This window comes from Rhinoraja longicauda, chromosome 15 (genome assembly GCF_053455715.1).
Source record: "Rhinoraja longicauda isolate Sanriku21f chromosome 15, sRhiLon1.1, whole genome shotgun sequence".
Lineage (NCBI taxonomy): Eukaryota > Metazoa > Chordata > Chondrichthyes > Rajiformes > Arhynchobatidae > Rhinoraja > Rhinoraja longicauda.
The window spans coordinates 30,198,385-30,218,789 of record NC_135967.1 but is presented as its reverse complement, the minus strand read 5'-3'; the positions used below and the strand labels follow the sequence as shown (position 1 = coordinate 30,218,789).

The 20,405-nt window shown below is 40.9% G+C and overlaps 1 protein-coding gene across 8 annotated transcripts in view; it reads left to right on the top strand.

Annotated features, from left to right (window-relative positions):
* The window catches only part of LOC144600609 (BCL-6 corepressor-like protein 1), a 185,991-nt gene that overhangs the window by 90,137 nt on the left and 75,449 nt on the right, over positions 1-20,405 (top strand). For 4 of the 8 annotated variants that reach the window (XM_078412395.1, XM_078412396.1, XM_078412397.1 and 1 more), the window contains exon 3: positions 9,679-9,812. In XM_078412395.1, the coding sequence (XP_078268521.1) occupies positions 9,727-9,812 (86 nt within the window). In that variant the 5' untranslated portion in view covers positions 9,679-9,726. Of the gene's footprint in view, positions 1-9,676; positions 9,813-16,459; positions 16,514-20,405 lie in introns of those variants that run through there. The other 4 variants (XM_078412398.1, XM_078412399.1, XM_078412401.1 and 1 more) reach the window with 4 other exon arrangements.

Sequence of the window (20,405 nt, the reverse complement as noted above, 5' to 3'; positions counted from 1 at the left end):
GGCTCAAAGGGCCAAATGGCCTCCTCCTGCACCTATTTTCTTATTTTTAATATTACAATCAGTAAGAAACTTAACTTTGGACTCTCAGTGCCATGTCATCAGTTACAATAACCAGATCAGGTTGTAAATTCCTCAATCCTTAATTGCTAGATGTAAAAGTGCAACATAACAGCAGTTGCAGATTGCACCCTGTTTCAGAATGTGGTTCCTTATTAAAGTAAAAGAACCGAATATCAGAAGCAGACTACAATTCAGACTGACTTCTGTCCAAATGGCTTTGGTTGACTTTCTACACTTGTGTATCTCTAATTTATACAGAAGCTACTATCCAGATTTATTTGAAACAAGATAATTTTCCAGATATTTGAACATTAGTTACTGAATAAACAAAGTGGTCCTTTTTAAAAACTAAGTTGACTGTTTTTTCAATACAGCGCTATAAAAATATTTAGAATTAAAAATAAATGTATATCCAGCATACACATAACAGAGCATTCTTAATTAGGGGTTAATTTCATTCTTCAATGGATTATGGAAGCAATCTTCTTTCATGATGTCACTGAAGCAGAGTTTTGTGATGCCATAGATGGATTGTTGACCCGAAGGATGTCTTAAAATATATCTACATGTGGTAACCTGAGTCATAAAATAGTAAATAAGGTATAAAGAAAAATAGGCAGAAAAGGAAAAGAAAAGCAGAAGGGGAAATTCATCAAATTCCCAAAGTAGTGATAAAGTCAATCGGGAATGTGATGAACAAATGAAAATTAGAAGTAAATGAGATACAAACATGTGGGAATATTAAAGTAAGTTGTAATGTGCATGTTGTTATAAATATAATTATCAGGTCCAGATAAAATTTAAGCACGTTAAGGCAACATTCATTTGTGGTCATTTTACGTGTAAAATGTACAAGATTTTATGGTGTACCTACTATAACATAGATTGGAAAATAGTCACACTTTGTGTAGTTCAATGAAAGCATTGTTAATCTTGTGAATAACACATTCGTAATATTTCCTTCAATTTCTGATACAAAAATAATTTTTCACTTTCACAAAATTGTAATGTTCTTTAGCTAAGGAGAATATTATATTTAATTCAACCACAAGGATCTCATAATTGGGATTCATAAAAGGCAAATAATTATTTTGACCTATGGTTTGGATTAAGAATTACTCTTGCATGTATTTAAAACATTTTAGAAGTTGTACTTCACAAATTACCAGAAACACTCAATGTCCACAGCATATTTGCTATTTTACCACATTTTTGGACAGCCCAGTAAAGGGCCTGTCCCACAGGTAATTTTTTTAGGCGGCTCGGCTGTGGCCATATGGTCGCCGCCGGGGTGTCGCCTGTATGCTCGTGAGTAGTCTCCAAAGAGTCGTAGCATCTTTCTGGTCGCCGCTGGATTTTCAGAATATTGATTTTTTTTTGCCGACAGTGGGTTTGACGTCAATGAGCGTAGCGACGTAACCTGACGTAGGTGCTGTTGTAGGTAGTTGCCAGGTGATGTAGGTTGTCGCCGGTGCTTACCGGTGAATTCCAAGTATGGACTTGATCTGATCACCCATCAGTGTAATGTGTCCATAAATGATGTTAGGTTTTGTATGTTTTTGCACTTGTATTCTGTTTAAAGTTTGAAGTTTATTGAAATTTATTGAAGTTTATTACAATATTTTTGTATGCACTGTTGTATGTTCTTATCAACCTTTTAAAAAAAATGTTTGTTTCAATATCAATAAAGAAAATTCCTGACATTTTGATGGAAAATTGATGTATGAAGTTATTGTATTTCAGAGTAGTTTCTCATGGCATCACGATGCAGAATGATTGGAAACGCTACCAAACACCCCCTTTTATAGGGAAACTGGGTGAAACGTGAATTGTCTTCAGTCTTCAGGGTCGTAGCTTGTCGCGGGTGGATGTAGGTTGATTTCGGTTGTCGCTTCTGGTGGTAGGTTGTTGTCGGTTGTCGTAGGTGCAGTTGTAGGTGGACGTCCTACTCGCGACGATTGGGTCGCCGGTTGTCGGCAGCTTGCCGTAGCTTGGCGTCGACTAGGTGGTAGGTTGTTGTAGCTTGTCGTAGACATTGTCATAGGGGGGTCCAGTCACCGGTTTTTCAACGACCTGCTATGACTATGGCAGTCGCCAGCAGTCACCTAAAAAATCCCCTAAGTGGGACAGGCCTTTAACTGTAAAATTTGCATTAGTAGTCAAGTTATAATGTTGTGTATAATGTTGCTACTTATACCAAAGTGTAGATCATTAATAATAAACTCCAAAAACTCTGTGAATCCACATTTAATCCTTTGAGAATATCACTACAAACTACATGCCAATCTGAAGAACATCCATCTCCTTGAACTCTTGCTTCCTGTCACCGATTTGTATTCATTTCATTTATTTAAACATTCTTTTATGTGCTATAAACAAATAGCTTCCAAAGTCCACATAGGTATCTAACACTCTACTTTGAGCAGACTTCACTGTTATTGCTTTAAATAATAGTGACTATTTCCCACCAAAGCTGTCGGGACTCATTTGTCTTTAACAAATCTGTATGGTTCAACTTGATGAAACAATCCAAATGAGAATTAATTTTGTTCTTGATGATGATTTTCAATAACCACCCGAACACCAATGTTAAACTGGGTCTATTACTGTCCTCTAACTCAAAATTGGTTTCATTGAATTGAACTTTGGAAACAATTTCGAACATAGTTTCTGTTAAATGGACATTCACTGCATGAAACTGTGATAGATCTATTGAGTGCCGTAGAAAATAGTGTGTGTTTTCGGTGTGAAGATGGATTTTGGCTTTACTGGGATTGTACAGTGCTCACTCCTACCAAAGCTATGTTTGAACAGATGCATCCAGAAACAGATGATGATGTAGACTTGTTCATATAACAGACAGTTTTGACAACTAGTAAGTTTGCAGACATGTACATAACTGCTTATTAAAGCTATCCAGGGGTGTGGTAATTACAATTCACTTTGTGGACTAACTTATTGCACATATCCCAGGGAGAAAGGAAGAGAGGAAATGTTATAGATAAAAAGAGCAAAAAATGACATTCTATTTATCTTTTTCATTGAAGGTCAGTCTGCTTTCCAAGTGCAAAAAAAGAAATTAGAACTGTAACCAGTTTCATTATTTTAATGAAACATATGATGCGTGTATATCTTTCAATTAACTTTTTACTAATTTTAAGAAATGTAGGATATATTGTAGATCATATTTCAATAATGTTCGATTTTTTTTCTTTTGTGAGATGTGGCCATCTCTGGCAAGCCTGGTGTTTATTTGTGATCCCATATCTTCCTAAAGAAGGTAATAGTGAATGTCTGAAATTGCTGCAGTTCATGTATTGAGGTGCACCTACTGTATTGATAAGTAGGAATTTCCAGGATTTTGATAAGGCAACAATGCACAATCGACTATAGATTTTTACGATTCTTGAAGGTCTATTGTCCTACACGGTAGATTGTGAGTTAAGTACTGCCTTAGAAGTCTCGGCAAATTACTGCAGCAGACCTATAGAAATAAGGAACTTCAGATGGTGGTTTGCAACAAAAAAAAAAAGAGACACGGGTAGACACACAATCCTGGGGTAACAGCGGGACAGGCAGCAACTCTTGAGAGAAGGAATGGGTGACGTTCTAGCATTTTGTGTCTATCTTTAGTGCAAACCAGCATCGACAGTTCCTCCGTACACACTCGGTTCTCACATCGAGCGAGGGGTAACTGCTGTGTGGGTGTTGTAGTTTAATTGGCTCTTTTGCTCGTTGACAGCTACTCAAATGGAGGGAAATACGAAGTACAAAACCCAGAATACCTTTCGCCCGCCGGCATTTGCACGCTGCCCTCCTGCCAGTCCACGCGCTGCGCTGTCCCTTCGCCCGCTGCCCCGCCGCCTTGTGTTCTCTGCCTGCCGCCAACTAATTTCTGTGCAGTTCATGGTGCGCGGTCCTCGTGGTCATTGCCTCCTTCTCCCCGTTCTGCCGCGCCGCCGCCGGGGGAGAGGGAAAGCGTCCGGCGGTTTAACGGCCGCGCAGGGTGGGCGGCGGCGGCGGCGGCTGGGATCCGTTGGCGAGCGGGCGCGAGCTGCGACTCGCGCGGCTACCTCGCGTGCCAGTGGGCGGGGCCAGCGGCCGGGCAACGACCGACGAGGGCCATTTAAACAGCTTGCGCTGGTGGCGGGCTGCAAGCGGAGCGCTCCGTTAAATGTTGGGGAGGGGGAGGAGAGGGAGGGAGGAGAGAGGGAGGGGGGAGGAGAGAGGGAGGAGAGAGGGAGGAAGGGAGGAGAGAGGAAGGGAGGGGGAGGAGAGGGAGGGGGAGAGAGAGGGGGGGGGGAGAGAGAGGGGGGGAGGGAGGAGGTGGTGGTGGTGGAAGAGGAAGAAAAAAAGATTAGTAGGTGCCAGCCCCTCATCTGTAAGATGCTGCCGGAAGCTGCCTATCTTGAACGCTGACACACTGGAAGGTTTGAAGCACCCCCAGTTTTCCTTCCTTTAACATGAAGGAGTGCTCAGTGTGAGGCAGAAGGATTCCGTAGTATAAGAAAATAACTGCAGATGCTGGTACAAATCGAAGGTATTTATTCACAAAGTGCTGGAGTAACTCAGCAGGTCGGGCAGCATCTCGGGAGAGAAGGAATGGGTGACGTTTCGGGTCGAGACCCTTCTTCAGAATTCTTCTTCAGGATTCCGTAGTAAGTCACCGACCCAGCGACAGGCCCGGTGTATCTGGGTGGGTGGCAAGACTTTGGTCGGTCCGTTCAGCGACTAAACACGATGTTCTCCTCACAGCTGTAATTCAGAAGCTTTCTCTCTCCGTGTTACTAATCGGAAGGGAAACCCAGTGGTGCCCAGGACCCTCCGACTAGTAGAAGAATATCTGCAACTACTTTGGTCTGAGGCTTGGTGAAATTGACAAAGGGGCCAATTGACATATTCGAAACATAATGCAAAAAAAAAACCCCACCTAGAGCAAAATTCCTTTTCTGAATAGCTAGATGAAAAAATTAACTCAGTGGTTTTATTTTACAAACCTAAAAAGGGAAAAAGTCTGAAGAAAGGTGTCTGAAGAAGGGTCTCAACCTGGAACGTCACCCTTTAATTCTCTCCAGAGATGCTGCCTGTCCCGCTGAGTTACTCCAGCTTTTTGTGTCTATCCTGATCTGAAATGTTGCCAATCCATATTCTCCAAGAGACGCTGCCTTGTCTGCTGAGTTACTCCAGCATCTTGTGTCTTTCCTAGGGGAATTTTTAAATTTTAGGATACAATGAACTGCCAGACAAAGCTGTAGAGTTGAGTAAAATTACATGATTGAAGATACATTTGGTCAGGTACATGGATAGAAGAGATTCAATGGGATATGTGCCAAATACAAGCAAATGGGACTCGCTCAAATAGACATCTTGGGGAGGGAGGGGGGAGGCATTGGCAAGTTGAGCAGTAGGGCAGGTTAATGTGCCCTAATGTTACACCACAATATTTTCATGCTTTATAGTTTTACCAGAATGAATACGTCTAGCAATAGCTTGAACCTCTGATCCTCTAATAGGCTCGAATATTCTGCTTCTCCATTTCTCTATATTAAAGGTGCTCTGCAACTACAAGTTGCTGTTTTTAAAAAGTAACTGCATTTATCTTTTACATTCTCTGAACATCTTGAGTTTGTTGCAGCAAGTGAAGTAATTTGGAAATAAATGCTGTCATGTATGCTATCATTGAGTTAAATTATGATTTATAAAGTTATTTAGAGTCAGAGTTATACGATACAATAGAACTTTATTTATCCCAGGAGGGAAATTGATCTGCCAACAGTCATAAAAACACAAAATACATGAAACATGAAATTAAAGCGATGAGTGGAAAGGCTTGGGGATGTGCAAAGATTGGGAGGGCGGGGGAGGGATTGGGAGTCAGTCTCGGTCTACCCCATGATAGAAGGGGGAGGAGTTATAAAGTTTGATAGCCACAGGGAAGAAGGATTTCCTGTGGCTTTCTGTCCTGCATCTTGGTGAAAGTAGCCTTGCTGAACAGACAGCACAGAACATACAGCACATATAGAAACAGACCTTTCAGCTGTTGTCTTTGTGCTGGCCATTAACCTTTCTACACTGATCCCATTTTTTTGTACACATTTCCCATCGATCACTGCCCAGTTTTTCTGCCACCCACTTGCACTTGGGATAATTGAGACACCATATCACCAGCGTGTATTTGACATGTGAGGAAACCAATGATTCTGTGGGAAACTTACACTGTCCCAGAGAAAACGTGTACACTCAACCTAGACAGTGTTTGAGTTCTTGCATTAATTGAATCAAAAACACCAAACAGTTTGGGTGAAATAACATCAATAAAACAAAATTTTAAAAGAAATAATTTGAAAAAGTGAAAAAAAATGCATGCTACTATTAATTTTCATTGATCTGTTAGTCATTGAAGAGAAGACCTTTCTCATCAAATTCTAGTCAATGTTGATGCTATTAGAAAACATTGGATATAAAATAATGTATCATACTATTCACATGTTCACACTATTCAAACTGTCAGGGAAGTACTGTACTTTATTTTCATAAGCCTGCCCCCTGGTGGTTGAATAGAAAATCGAACATTCTTGTTTCATTGTAGAAACAAGGAACTGCAGATGCTGGTTTATATTTTTAAAAAGACACAAAGTGGTGGAGTAATTCAACGGGTCAGGCAGCATCCTGGAGAACATGGATAGATGACATATTGGGTCAGGATCCTTAGTTTGAAAAAGGGTCCAAATCCAAAATGTCATCTATCCATATTCTCCAGTGATGCTGCCTGACCCACTGAGTTACTCGAGCACTTTGTGGCCTTTTTTAATGCTTGATTCATTGTCCCAAGAGTGAAAATACTCCTGTCCAATCCTGGATGTGAGATCAGAGATCTTACTAATGGATTTCTATGATGGAAATGCATACCATGTGAATTTTTGTTAATATTCACCATTTTGGGTCACAGACACCTTACCTAATTTTGAGATCAAGAACTCCTGCGTGATAGCTGAAATACATGTGGTTAGAAATAAATTACTAGCTCTAAACTGTTAATGCATAATCTAACAATGTGAAAATCCTGTCTGAAAGCTATGTTTTGAATGGATTAGCAAAAAAATGGCAAATTGTATGTTCAGCATTAAAATGTTTGACTATTTCCAGATTATAGGTAAAGTACAAGATGAAGGAAAAGAACATCAAATTGATTGAACCGTTGTATAATTCACACAGTGATCAATGATGTAGAGTTTATTTGTTGGAGGCGATGTCTAAAAATTGATTTTTTTTACTGTCTTCTTGAAATTCATCCTGGTGCAAGTTCAGCTGAATTATTTTTTTGTGTTTGAGCCTTTTGCTTTTATTCTATAGTTTACTTTTCAGAATGCTGCTATTTTTGCCTGTATTTTTAAACATTACTTTTGGCAGAAAATATTTATATCTCAATGATATGGCATTAATCAAGCATAGCATTTGCTTAGTCCTGCTGTAGGGTTTCGGGTCGAGACCCTTCTTCAGACTGAAGTCAGGGCAAGGGGCGGGACAAAGATAGGATGTAGTAGGAGACAGGAAGACAGCGGGAAACATGTTGTTAAACTCTCGTCGAAGAGAGGAGAACTTCTTCAAAGTAGACATACCTTGAGGAGAAATTGCAGTGGAGCGACAAGGTGTGTAGGAAAATAACTGCAGATGCTGGTACAAATCAAAGGTATCACAAAATGCTGGAGTAACTCAGTGGGTCAGGCAGCATCTCAGGAGAGAAGGAATGGGTGGCGTTTCGGGTAGAAGAAGGGTCTTCAGCATTTTATGATACCTTCGATTTGTACCAGCATCTGCAGTTATTTTCCTAGCATATGTTTTGGTTGACTAGTTTGAGAATGTGTTACTTTTCTGGTAAACTGGAAATAATAACAAGAAAACAAATCTAATAAATTGTTATTCAAACTTACAAGACTCTTCAACATAAAGGAAAACACGTTATATTAGCATTAAAAGTAAAAGATACAGAAAATATGCAATGGAATAGTTAGCAAATGGGAAAGAGTGTTTTTATTTGGGGCAAGTATATAGCAGATGCAAAGAAAGCTCTGTGCAGAATATTGACCTATATATTACCTTTGAAGATGTTGTTTGGTATACTTTGTATTCAATAATTCTTTCCTTTTGTTGTTATTTCTTGCATTTCAGTTTTTCCTTTATGAGAACTTAGTAATTTCTATTCAGATACCATTTTACCATTTTCAGCTATTTGAGTGCATGATCAACAGTGCAACAAATCACTTGTTAGCAAAATTACCAATGTGCTTTGATTGGCTCTTTATTCATGAAGGATCTGTAATGCAACCAATCCAATTCTTTCACAATTTTAGGCACTACTATTGTTAACAATTAGTTTAATTGCTACTCAAGAATCTTTTAATATTTTCTATTGTAATAATTTTAGATGCAGAACATTGGTAAAATTTTGTAGTGAGTACTTATATATGTCATCGTGCAATTATGCAGGCAATTTTCTTTGGTTGCTGGCTCTAGTCATCAATGAAAATGTTTAGGGTATGAGTCGTACTGATATCTTGACATTGTCATTGAGGGATGAGTAAAACCAGCAACCAATATTCTGATTTGTATAGCCATGTAACCCTAGATTAATTTCTTGCCTACTGTCTTTTCAAATATTTTGCATAGAAAGCTGTTTAGTGCTTTATATCTTAATTGAGTGTTACCTACATTAGGAATATGTTATATATTTTCTTGGGCTGGCAGTGTACTTTGCCAACCAAAATGTTACAGCCTTATATCGGGCCTTGCTGAGACAATGAGGTCAGTGTTTCTACAGACAGATATAATTGTATTGGAGAAGGTGCAGCATTTATTTACTAAATTAATTCCTACATGAGACAGCTGTCCTACATGGAGAAGTTGAGCATATTTGTTTACTGGAATTTCTATGAATAAAAGCAAAGTTATGATAATGGGAGGTGCTGAAGGGCTGAAGGGCTATTTCCTCAGGCCTTTGCCCATTCTGACAGAGTCACAGGATCACTACATTTTGGCAAGAGCCAATACTTTGGATAATTAATCTATAAACATGTGACATTATCTCCTTCAGGGTGCACATTGTTCATTAAAAATCCCTTGGTCTGCACTCAGAAACTAGATATAATAGCTTGCAGAGATCCTTTCACTTAGAGGGAGATGGGTTTGTGTGATGGACTGGGCTGCTTCCATAACTCTGCAATTTCTTATGGTCTTGGGCTGAGCATTTGCCAAACCAAGCTTGTGTATCCTGATAGGATGCTTTCTATGGTCCACCTGTAGAGATTGGTCAGTTATTGGAAACATGCCAAATTTCATTCATCTTTCTGAGGAAGTAGAGGCTTTGGTGTGCTTTCTTTGCCATAGCATCAATGAGGCTGAACAAAGTCAAATTGTTGGGTGATATTTATCTTTACCGACATGAAAATAATATGTTAATCTGTTGCTCCTATGGTCAAACATGGATAGGGATTAAATATTCAAATAGTCAGAGCTACATGATCATTTCAGGTGTTTAGAATTTTGGCAACTACTAATACAAAAAATAATATATTTTACAAGTACTTGTGCAGTTGTTAATGGTAATATTTTATCAATCAGGTTGGAGCAGTGAAGGAGTGGAACTATTCTAATTGGTTTTCACCTGTCATGCTTGCCACAGCCTCGTTGTACAACGGCATTCACGACTGGACACAAACTGACTCTATACGGATGTGTGGCATTAAGGAAGATAGGTGAGTGATACGGCAAAAAATGAATTTAAAAAAAAAGTGACTGGTTGAACCCACATTTCATGGTTTGTGCAAATCTATGGAATTGCAGCAAAAAAAAAATGTACTGGAAATAAAAATGGCCAAAGATCCTAATGTACTCAATCCTTTTGCCAACAATTTGACTTTTTCTCATTAATCATTTATCTTTTCCCTCAGAAGCTATAACTTGCACTAGTTTATAATATATAGCTTAAGGCACTCCACAGATGTCTAATTCAGAAGCTACAACTTGAACCACGTTATAAAATGTAGTTTAAGGCACTTCACAGAGGTCTAAGAGATTATTGTTAATGAAGCAAAAGTGGAGTAACCAATCACGTGTCCAAAGTGAGGTCAAAGAGATGCATGTTTGAGAATGGAAGGAGATGGAGATAAGACAAGCTTATCAGCTGATGGTGCAGTAAAGGGATATGTGTTGCAATATATCAGAATAGATCAGAATTTTTTGGAGGCTGTTGTCAATTATCTTGAAGGTTGAAGAGGGACCAATGAATGGGATTCACAATTGCTGAGAAACTCAGTGATGAATAATGTTTTGGGCGAAATCAATATTGGAGAAATCGAAACTCGGAGGTAGCAAACAGTCTGCATGAATCTAGGAGGTGAAAAGAACTTTGAAGTGAGAAAGGAGTTTGAAGTTAGACAGAGATGGGAAGGATTGGATTTTGAACACTAGATGATAGTGTTTTGAATAAGAGACATATAATCTGAGGAGAAACATTCCTTTAAAAAGGCTTGTGGCATTTTGGCCTTTATCAGTCAGAGTATTGAGTATAAAAGTTGGGAGGTCATATTGCAGTTGTATAAGACATTGGTGAGACCGCATTTAGAATATTGTGTTCAGTTCTGGGTACCATGTTATAGGAAAGATATTGTCTAGCTTGAAAGGGTTCAGAAAAGATTTACGAGGATGTTGCCAGGACTAGAGGGTGTGACCCATAAGGAGAAGTTGAGTAGGGTGGGTCTCTATTCCATGGAGCGCAGGAGAACGAGGGGAGATCTTATAGAGGTATACAAAATCATGAGAGGAACAGATCGGGTAGATGTACAGTCTTTTGCCCAGTGGAATCGAGGACTAGAGGACATAGGTTCAAGGTGAAGGGGAAAAGATTTAATAGGAATTCGAGGGGTAACTTTTTCACACAAACGATGGTGGGTGTATGGAACAAGCTGCCAGAGGACGTAGTTGAGGCTGGGACTATCCCTTCGTTTAAGAAACAGTTAGACAGGTACATGGATAGGACAGGTTTGGAGGGATATGGACCAAGCGCAGGCAAGTGGGACAAGGGGAGCTGGGACATTGTTGGTCGGTGTGGGCAAGTTGGGCCGAGGGGCCTGTTTCCACACTGTATGACTCTATGATTCTCTAACCAAAAAAGCAAATTGTTGGTAATTGAGCAAAACAGGAGGCGGTTCGTGTAGTTTTCATCCCTTGGTAGTGATCTAGTGGTAAATTAAATTAAAATTAAAGAAAGTCACATGTTCAGGGCTATGGCCATATAGAATAAGAATAAAATTATGGCTTGATATGAAAGGAATGGGGGAAGCAGCATTGGGAGCAGAAAGTTTATTTTAGTGTCCATGGAAGCTTATGAATATATCACAAAGGGGATGTGAGGTGGGGGAAACAGTGTTGACAATATGAAGATACATTTTTTGCACTTTACATCATTGTGGAATTGCGAGCCGGGATTAATGGTTTTTACACTTTTTAATGTTTGTGTTGGGATTTTACTAAGGATCACCTTAGTCTATTCGTTGATTTGAAAGAAGTTGCAATTGTAAATATCCTGTTAATACGTTTTGCCTTTGCATAATAAATATAAATGGATGTAAGGTGCTGAGGGAGTACTGTACTACTGGAGATGTCTTTGGGTTATGATTTTATTCTGCTGCATTGTTTATTCCTTCAAGAGCACATTAAATGTGCCAGCAAACTATTTTGCAGAGTGGGGAAGTTTTCTCTCGTATTCTGGCTAATAGTTTTCCTTTAGTTTTCCTCAAAGACCTTGTTAGTTTACTAGGTTATTATTACATTGATGATTGTGGCAACTTTGCTGTGCATAAATTGGCTACCATATTTCTTTCATTACATTAATAATACACTTCAAAAATCCTTAGTTAGGCTTCAAGTGCTTTGGGCTGTTCTGGATGTATTGAAAGGCACTATAAAACTACATCTATCTAAAAAAACAGAGAAGTGTATGCATTCCTGGGACAGGAATCATCAAAACATAAAAGTGATTCTGTACAGATAAGAATTGCTGAAAGGTGTCTTAAATGGCTGGAAATATGAATGTCTTTCCTCATTCATATAATTCTGCTTAGATGCAATAGGAGGTTGGAGGAATGCAAATGTCACATTTCTTTACAAAATAAACGAGAGAGATAAATGTGACAACTACACATCATGAACCTGATGGAGATGGTGAAACCTTTAGACGATAGATAAGGGTAAAATTAATTTGTTAAAGGCAAATTTTGTTTCACTAACTTGATTGAGTTATTTTTTTGAAGTGGCAGTGAGGACTCATGAGGGTTTTGCCGTTATCGTTCTATATATGAACTTCTGAGAGATATTTGATAAAGAATCATATAATGGGCATGTTAGTAAAATTGAATTCCAGTGGCTGCCTGGATGTGAGTGTAGTTATGAAATAGAAAACTGACTGGTGCAAAATGGTTGTTTTTTGGAACATCGAGAAGTGTGCAGTTGTGTTCTAACACCCACTGAATCTATGCAGATCTTTGTTGGGCAATCCAGTTTCATATAATATCTTTACAAATTAATTTCTCTCAAGCACCTGTCTACTTCAATTTTGAAAGCTCTGATTAACTGTTTTCACAGATGCAGGAATTGGTAAGCTTCTATAGATTTGTGTATCGGGAACGGGTGCGAGCAATTCTAGTACCTATTGCTCATCCCTTCTTGGGATGGTGAGCCACCTTCTTGAACAGCTGCAACCCTTTGTGTGAAATAACTCCCATTATTCTGTTGGGTGGTGAGTTCCAGGATTTATTCAGAAGGACTTGCAATATATTACCAAGTTGACTTGGAGGAGAACTTGCAGGTGATGGTGTTTCCATGCTCTGGCAATCCTTCTCCTTCTGGTCGTAGAGGTCACAGGGTTGAGAGGTTTGGAATGTTATTTCAGTGCATCCAATTCAGGAGTTAGACTGTGGCCATATCATTTGAAATGGACTTGGAGAACTGGAAGAAGGATATGGAAACGTTTAAAAATAAACCGTATGAAAGGGAGAGGTAAAAATTGTGATACATTCAGCACTGTATTGGAGAAAGATGAGTGACGGGGTTCTGTGTAACACTGAAACAAAGAATGTTCCGCATTCACAAAGTAACAGGCATAGGAGAACCTTTTACATTGAGAAAGTAGGAATACTTGAAAGAGAAGCTGTTCAGTGTGAGAACAGGACTAAGGGAGGGAGGTGGGTTTGGAGAACTGCTATTTACACTACTATGGTGGTGTAATGAGTGGAGTCGTACACACGTCGTAATGCAACACACATTTATTACAGTCCACTTACAGCATTGATCTGCAGGAGTTCACAGCGACTAACAGCTACTCCAACTGCCCTACGTAAGCAAGCTCTTGTTAATATATATCGCATATTAGGCGGAGCAACTACTGACAAGCGCTACAATAGGTTAGTAGGAAATAACCAATCTACATCTTTCCTTGTAGAAACACATAAGCATAGATAGATGGAAACATGGTGGCTAAACACTATAGTAGCCGAAACGTTAATATTGCATATGGGGAAGTATTAATGGTTACACAAAATCGCCGTATCTAATGGGTGGCCTGCTGACCCGACCGGCGCGTGTGTGGTACGAATCCGCATCTCCTCCCTTCATGGGTGAAGTGAATGGGGAGGGGACCGGGGACGGCACCGGAGAACCGTCGGGTGTAGGTGGTGAAGCAGTCGAGTTGGGTGCTGAACGCCTTGGAGAGGCAGCGGAGGACCCAGTCTCCAGAAGTGGAACAGCCGGCCCAGTAGTGGGAGGGTATGCAAAACGCGAGACCTCTGGATGTGGAGTCGCAGGACGCGGTTCCTTCACTGGAAGGAGATGTTGACGGTTGCGTCTGTAAATGGCTCCGTCCGCACTAACCAGGTAGGAGTTCGGTTCATTGGCAGGGCTCTACAGGTGGGATATTATGCAGAGGCCTTTTAGCTATCAAGTCCATGCTAGTTCACAGAGCAACCTCTTTTTGCATAACCAATTCTCCCTATATTCGCATCAGCCCTCCCCCAAGATTCTACCCAACATCAGTTTGCCAGGGGTGTTATCTATTAAATCATCTGCCAACCCACATGTTCTTGGGACGTGTGAAGTAACCAGAACACCTGAAGAATGAGCAGGCCATGATGACAATGAGATGGTTGTTCTCTGAGGCCAATTCTCTGAATGCATTCGAGAGAGCTAGATAGAGCTCTTAAGGATAGCGGAGTCAGGGGGTATGGGGAGAAGGCAGGAACGGAGTACTGATTGAGAATGATCAACCATGATCACATTGAATGGCGATGCTGGTTCGAAGGGCCGAATGGCCTCCTCCTGCAGCTATTGTCGATTGTGCCAGGAAAATAGAAACTGTTAAGGTGGCAAGGGATTTCAGCATATTTAGGGTGTGAGTGAAAAATCTGGACAAGGGTAGAGAAAAGAGTCAAAATAGAAGAAATAAGTTCCATAGAATTACATATATATATATATTTTATATAGCACAGGTTGAGATGATGTCAACTTAGATAGATATGCTTGGAAAAGGTGGAAGTGGACTTTTGCGATTAAGGGATTTTTGAGGCTGTAAGACATGGAGGACTATCTCCAAAGGAAATGAATCAAAAACGTTGTCTGAAAAACAGTGTTCTAATGTTTGCTGGAAAGATCATAGTTTAGAGGAATGTGTGTAGAGAATCAAATGGTGACATTTAGTTGTTGCATTTGGAGGTCAAACATAAACAGCCCACGTTAGTCAGTAGATTTAACAACAATGTTGGGTGGGGGTCCTTTGATAATATATTATTGCACCTCTGTTTCCAGGTACTTATGGTTGAACGTGAAAGTTTTCAACTGGAAGTAGAAAAGTGTTCAGGAGATTTTGTAATATAGAGGGTTGTTGGAGCAGGGGAACTGAGGTTGAAAAGCTAGATAAATAAGAGAAATTGAAGCAGGAGAGCTGGATAAATAAGTGAGGCAGGAGAAAAGATAAGGCTATTAAGAATGAGCAGGGAGCCACCATACAATTGAAGTAAAGTATATATCAGGCAGATAGATCCTTACGGCATTGTAAATTTCTATGATATGGGTCAGTGTAGTCATTGCCCTCCCTGTGTATTTCTGTGTGGTCAGTACTTGAACGGGAGTGGGAATACCAGGCTATAGACCTGCTGGAGAAGCAAATAATATAACCGGCAGACAAAAGGATTTCAGCCGCATTGCATGTCAAAGCAGGGTGACATGGAGAGTGTTCAAAAGAGTTCAATTCCTCACATTATGATTTAAATTTAAGGGGTTGTCCAATGGCACAGCTAGTAGAGCTGCTGCCTCATAGCTCTGATAACTTGGGTTCATTACTGACCTCCAGTATTATCTGTTATTGAGTTTCTTTGCTCTCCTTGTAATCGTATGGATTTATTCTGGTTGCTCTGCCATCTCCCACATTCCAAAGACAGCGAAGTTGGTAGATTAAATGGCTACTGCAATTGCTCCTACCATGTAGATGAGTGATAGATTGCTTGATAGATACAGCATGGAAATGTGCCCTTCAACCCATCAAGTCCATGCTGACCACCGATCGCCCCATTACACTAGTTCTATGTTATCGCACTTTCGCATCCACTCCTTGCACACTTGGGGCTATTTACAGAGGCAATTAGAGACAATTAGTCTGCAAACTTGCATGTCTTTGAGATGTTGGAGAAAGCCTGAGCACACGGAGGAAATCCATGCAGACACAGGGAGAGTGAGTGAACTCCACACAGACAGTGCCTGAGGTCAGGATCGAACCCGTGTCTCTGGCACTGCGAGGCAGCAGGTTTACAAGTTGCTCCACTGTTTCTCCAGGAGAATGATAGGAATGTGGGGAGAATAAAATGGGTCCAGTAAACTTGGATGGGCCAAAGGACTTGTTTCTATGCTGTGCGACATGCTGTATGTTTCCATGCTGTATGACTCTATGACATTCATTTGTGTATCAGAATGTCACATTACCAGCATCTGCAGTTATTTTCTTATATATATCCATAAAGCTGATGATGGGATTGCAGAATACTATTTGTCTGAATCCTAGAATCACATATACAGAAAATGGAATTGATTGCTGATCATCAAACTGATTCTGATGATGATTCTAAACTTCAGTGGCATTTTGTTTTTCATTATAGGTTGTAATAGGAGTGAAATAGGAGAGTAATTGAATTTAATGCATTCAAAATAATCACGGTGCTAATGTAATATTGCATATATTAGGCATTAAGACATGTGTATGCAATAGCTGTTTTATGTTGGCGGATTTTATATTAGTTAAAGTTTTCAAAGTCCACTGAGGATTTTCAGCAACTTACATGAAAATATTCTTTTTTCCCACAGGAGAACTATTTTGCATGGAAAACACCTTAATAGTTACTTCTCATAGCATAAGGTGAAACATAATTTTCTTTATGAATAACAAGCTAAATATAGTATAGAGTATGATTATAGATTCTCTGATGTAAATATTTGATAATCCAGAGAATGGGTGTGATTATGTATGTCTGTGTGCATGTGTGCTATTTTAAATACCCAGCAATTTAGGTTATGGGGGTGCATAATTTTTAAAGGGGAAATTTGGTCCTCCAGAAAGACAAATGCATAGAAACTTCATTCAGTGAATAACTAAATTAAACAGATTCGCAAGAATAGCATTTGAAACTAAGCGAATGCTGACTTAAGTGATTACAGCCAGGACAGTAATTCAGACATTAACATCGATTTCATCCTCATTGGCTGAAAAGAGGAAATAAAATTATGTGATGTTCCAGGTTTTGATTAATGTTCTGCATTGAAACTATGTACTTCAAGACCCTGGAGCCTTCTATATTCAAACAGCACGCTGATAATGACTTGTATGTTGTATGAGTGTGCAATCAATAGAGAAAGGCATCAGAGAATAATAATACTTCTAACCTGTATAAAAGAAGTGGAAAACTGGAACATATAACTTGGGTGATCTTGTATGTTTGTTCAAGTGCGTTTAATTATTTTATTCATCACATAAATTTGAAAGTTTACAAGCATTGAGCGAAAGTATGTGATGGTATTTAAACTTAATAGTTTCTTAAATTCTCCAGAGATCTTCATAATTATTTAAAATATAGATTTACTACTTAATTGAAATATCAGTTTTGTTCATGCAAATGCTGTCTTTTTAAACTAATCCTTAACTTTGTGAAATTTGAAATATTTAAACTGATTATATAACACCATGTTTAGGACAGTGAAACAAGTTTAAAGGGATGTGGGGAATTTATAGCATTTCTGCTGTTTTCTGCATTTGTGTAACTGGCATTTTTTCATAATCTTTTATTTCCAATAATCATCCTGTGTCATTGTGTAAATTATGTCGGGGAAAAAGCTGTTTTGGTTCTATAAAGGATTTTTAAAAAACCTACAAAAATTGGCAGCTATGAGCAATCTTTCTGACATTGTCGCCAATTAACAATGAAGAGAAAAAATATACTTTTTTTTCTACACGCATGGAATGTCATTTAAAATTATTTTGCATTAAGGGCAAAGGCAATGATTCTTTCTATTGAAGGAAGGTCTTCCACGTATTGAGTTTGACAGGGTGTGCACTTGTCATTAATACTCTTCAAGAACAGAAAGCTCTATGATTTTTTTTAACTCTTTGATGAATGAATGAAAGTTTATTGGCCAAGTATGCATACATACAAGAATGTGCCTTGGTGCTCCACTCGCAAGTAACAACATGAACATACAGTAAACAATTAAGAATAAAGCATAAAACATTAAGAATACAACATTACCATTTAAACATGTAGGTGAAATAAACCAGAGCAAAAAGAGACTACAAGCTTTTGGTTATTGAGTAGAGCTACTACTCGCGGAAAAAAAGCTGTTTTTATGTCTGGCTGTGGCTGCTTTGACAGTCCGGAGTCGCCTTCCAGAGGGAAGTGCTTCAAAGAGTTTGTGGCCAGGTTGTGAGAGGGGTCAGAGATGATCTTGCCCGCTCGCTTCCTGGCCCTTGCAATGTACAGTTCATCAATGGGGGGAAGGTTGTAGCCAACAACCTGCTCAGCTGATCGAACGATTCATTGCAGCCTCCGGATGTCGTGCTTGGTGGGTTGAACCAAAGCAGATCATGTTGGAGAAGGACAGACTCTACGATGGCAGTATAGAATTGGACCATCATTGCCTGCGGCAGATTATGTTTCCTCAGCTGCCACAAGAAGTACATCCTCTGTTGGGTCTTTTTGACTATGGAGTCAATGGTGGCCCGCCATTTAAGGTCCTTGGAGATGATGGTTCCAAGGAACTTAAATGACTCCACAGTTGTGAGAGTCCTTGCCAACCGTAGTTTTGTACTCCAGACCAGCGACGGACAATCTAGCCGACTGCGACGCCTAAGGATTGGAGTTCCCCAAGGCTCCCATGCTCTTTAATCTCTATATCAGCGATCTGCCACGCACGACCTCGCGCCAGTATGGATACGCAGATGACTTGGCCCTACTGCACTCGGACAAGAGCTGGTCAAATGTGGAGGATGTGTTCTCGGCGGATATGGAACTTGTTGCCGGCTACCTTAAGACCCGGAGACTAAAACTGAGTATGGCAAAAACCACCACAATAGCCTTTCACCTGAACAACAAGGAAGCTCAACGCCAGCTAACTGTCACCCTCAATGGGTCACCCCTACCCTACAACCCATTTCCTACATACCTCGGGGTGAAACTAGATCGGCAGCTGACCTACAAGCAACACCTTGAAGCTCTCCGTGCTAAAGTCTCGGCACGGAACAACCTCCTGCGTTGCTTGGCCGGATCGTCATGGGGCGCCAGGACATCTACTCTTCGAACAAGTGCTCTTCCACTTGTGTACAGCGCCGCTGAGTACGCCGCCCCAGCATGGTGCCACAGCGCTCATACCAGCAAGCTAGAAGCCACCCTCAACGACACCATGCGGATCATCACTGGCTGCCTACGCCCTACTCCGACGGATCTCCTGCCGGTGCTCGCGGGTATCGCACCCGCCAAGCTTCGCAGAGAGTTCTTCACTCATAGGCTGGTGTGCAAGGCCCCATCGGACGCCAAACATCCTTTGCACCACCTCGCCCAGGATTCACAGCAACTGGGACCTCAACGCCTGTCATCTCGTCACCCTTTCTCCCGTCATGTAGCGACCCTCTGTGGCTCCGGTTTCAACATACTAGGAGCATGGAGAACCAGCTGGGAACAGACATCGCGACCTCCTCAATTCACTGTCGCACTGAACACCACAGCCCCACCCGGCTCGGACATGCCCCGCAAAGAGTGGGTCGCCCTGAACCGGCTTCGCACAGGGGTCGGCCGGTTCAATGCCAACATGCATCGTTGGGGGTTGCGTCCATCAGCAGCCTGCGTGTGTGGAGCAGATCAGCAAACAGCGCAGCACGTCATTTTCGACTGCGCTGTCCTCCGTCCTCCTGGTGGAGGGGTAGATCTCACGGCCCTTGACAATAGCATATTGCACTGGCTACAGCGCCTGGAGGGCGTTACATGATTTCTGCTGCCTCAAACGCAAGAAGAAGAAGAAGAAGACACATGTGACAGGTGTTATTGATGGTGAGTGAGGGGAGGGGAGGGGGAGCTCTCCTAAAGTCTACAATCAGTTCCACTGTCTTAAGAGTATTGAGCTCCAGGTTGTTATGAAGGCACCAGGATGCCAGCTGTTTCACTTCCTGTCTGTAGGCAGATTCCTCCTCATCCTGGATCAGTCCAATCAGGGTTATGCCATCCGCAAACTTGAGAAGCTTGACAGAGGAGTCTGTGGAGGTGCAGTCGTTGGTGTAGAGAGAGTAAAGGAGAGGGGAGAGTACGCAGCCTTGCGGTGCTCCTATGTTGAGGGTCTGCGGGTCCGAGATGTGTTTTCACAGCCTCACATGCTTCTTCCTGTCTGTCAGGAAGTTGATTATCCACTGACAGAGGGGTTCAGGTGCAGTCAACCGGGAGAGTTTGGAGTGTAGTAGCTCTGGCACAATGGTGTTAAATGCAGAGCTAAAGTCCACAAACAAAATCCTTGCATAGGTCCCCTTGGCGGTCTAGGTGCTGGAGGATGAAGTGTAGGCCTAGGTTGACTGCGTTATCCACCGATCTATTGGCCGTGTATGCAAACTGCAGAGGGTCCAGCAGGGGGTATGTGATGTTTTTCAGCTGGGCCAGCACGTCTTTCAAAGGTCTTCATGACTCCAGACGTCATTGCAACAGGCCTGTAGTCATTAAGACCTGTAATCCTTGTCTTTTCGGGTACAGGGACAATAGTGGAGACTTTGAAGCAGG